The 2,232-nt window shown below is 33.9% G+C and overlaps 2 protein-coding genes across 2 annotated transcripts in view; one reads left to right on the top strand and one right to left on the bottom strand.

The window, feature by feature from the left end:
- NAEGRDRAFT_52324 (uncharacterized protein) overlaps positions 1-510 on the top strand; it is a gene marked incomplete at both ends in the record, with an annotated part of 16,421 nt that extends 15,911 nt beyond the window's left edge. Inside the window, one exon of the mRNA XM_002672370.1 lies at positions 95-510. Within this exon, the coding sequence (XP_002672416.1) occupies positions 95-510 (416 nt within the window). The remainder of the gene's footprint in view (positions 1-94) is intronic.
- A 398-nt stretch (positions 511-908) lies between these two features.
- NAEGRDRAFT_72622 (uncharacterized protein) overlaps positions 909-2,232 on the bottom strand; it is a gene marked incomplete at both ends in the record, with an annotated part of 2,928 nt that continues 1,604 nt past the window's right edge. Inside the window, one exon of the mRNA XM_002672304.1 lies at positions 909-1,127. Coding sequence (XP_002672350.1) covers positions 909-1,127 — 219 coding nt within the window. The remainder of the gene's footprint in view (positions 1,128-2,232) is intronic.

The following is a 2,232-nucleotide window of genomic DNA, read 5'->3' as shown; positions in this document are numbered from 1 at the left end:
AATTATTTACACATTCTTAGAAGGAGAATTCAACATTTAAATTCAATCAAAATTCCATTTCAAGAAACTAAACACGTCCTTCCCTCTTTTAAAGGCTCAGAATTTATTGAAAATTGTGAATGGCTATACGAATGTCCATTAAAATTTGAAAAATTGAAATCCAAATCAAACTCTACCAAATATTGTAAAGCATGCAAGAAGCATGTTTACTTGGTCGATAACATGATTGATTTCAAATCTCATTTGGAAAAGGGAAATTGCATTGCATTTACTCCCTTAACACCAATCAGTCATTTGCCAACAATTAATTACAAACCTCCAAAATCTCAAATTGTAATGGGAGCTATGGTTGTGCGGCCAATTATCAATCCAAATCAATCTTCCACTTCAATGATAACAAGCAGCAGTAGTAGTAGTAGTAGTGCAATGGTGTCAGTGGTGTCAGTGGATAGTGGCAGCAGTAGTAGTAGTAGTGCTAATAGTTCATTGATGAGTAGTGGTAATCAGTGATCTTAGTAGTGATACTTTGAGTGCCGATCATGTTTCTGGTTTGGTTAGTCCGTCAAACTGATATTTAGTCTAGATGCCATAGATGTGTGATCACATGCAACAACTATTGGAAACTAATCGAATGTTGTGATTATAACGAAAGGAAAAACATTTAATGAGCCCCATTAGTCCTCAGTAAGAGAGATACAACTGGTTATTAAAGGAAACATACAAGATTCTCAATCTCAACTTGAAGTAAATTCAAAGAAATAACGTACATTGATTAAGATATTTGCCGACCTTAATTTGGACATGACTAAACATGTTTATGGGTTTCATTACCTCTAAACATTTCCTCTAAAGCAATATCATCAAGAAGAGATAGATATCATCTTTTGTGCCGAATTATATGATTAATTTCATTCACAAATGGTAGTGGAACGATTGTAACCAAAATGGAATACTTCCATATTTAGAAAGACAACAGTGGATAATGGTTTTGGACAACAGAAGGACAAACGGTACCTCCCCCACATATACAAAAAAATGCAGACAAGCATAACCTCACCACCAGAATCGTCCTCCTGTGAAAAATCGGACGACATTGAAAAAACAATTGTTTCACCAAGGAAAATTCCCTGTTCGAAATGTAACACCATTCAAAATATTTTCCTTTCAATTTTCCTCATACAAACATTCGTCTGCATTGGGTGCATGCTGATAATTATTTATTCGAGGTTAGTTTTCAACAATTTAATCAAAATCCAAAATTGGAAAGTGGAGAAACAGCTCTTGCAAACACTTCCAAAATTAGAGAAGAAAATATTGTAAGGGAGGTGGAAGGTTTCGTACATACTTCGAGACAGATTTTATCCAATCTGAGAACTTCTCTCTTTTTACATCAACACATCTATGGCAATGAAATTGGGAATTTTACTGAGAATTATAAACGAGTGGTGAGTCAATTGGCACCAATTATTTCGTCTACGAGGACTTTCTCTGAAATAACCTATGGAAATAGCCAAAAACAATTGTTTAGTTTGGAAATTTCAAAGAATAGAAGTAGAGTTCAATCTAGTGGACCTGATCTCATACTGAAATCGTCTGATTTTGACGAATACTTTCAACCAATTTCGAATACGACAACTGAAAAAGGAGGGTATGATTGCACGACAAGACCTTGGTATATTAATCAATACACATACCCACAATACGTTTGGACAGATATTTGGATTCACTACCTGTTCAACACACCATCAATTTCAGCAGTTACTAAATTGGATTTTCCAATATTTATTAAAAATGGAACTGAAATGATTCTTGTGGAAGAAATAATTGGAATGCAATATGATCTATTCTACATGGATCAATTACTCAATAATACAGTCTGTAGACACTTAGACATGAACACCAACAGTATTGATATTGTCTTGGTTGAGCGTAATGGAATGTTAGTTTCGAATTCATTTTCTCAACCGAATATAGTAGATGGAAAACGATTTCAAATGACTGAAATAGATAGTAGAAACGAACGATTAGCAAACGAGCTTGACAAACGTGATATTTTACGATTAAATAACTCAAAAAAAGTTAATGATATTCAAAGTTTGACATTGAAAGTTAACAGTTCATCTTTTCAATATGATGGTAGGAGAATTAGTGTGACAACCATTAAGGATAATGGTTTAGATTGGATTCTAATCATTTCCACTGTCGAAAATGGATACATCCCAACAATTTCGC

Source organism: Naegleria gruberi (assembly GCF_000004985.1).
Source record: "Naegleria gruberi genomic scaffold NAEGRscaffold_54, whole genome shotgun sequence".
NCBI lineage: Eukaryota > Heterolobosea > Eutetramitea > Acrasida > Naegleriidae > Naegleria > Naegleria gruberi.
This window is presented reverse-complemented; position numbering and strand designations above follow the sequence as displayed.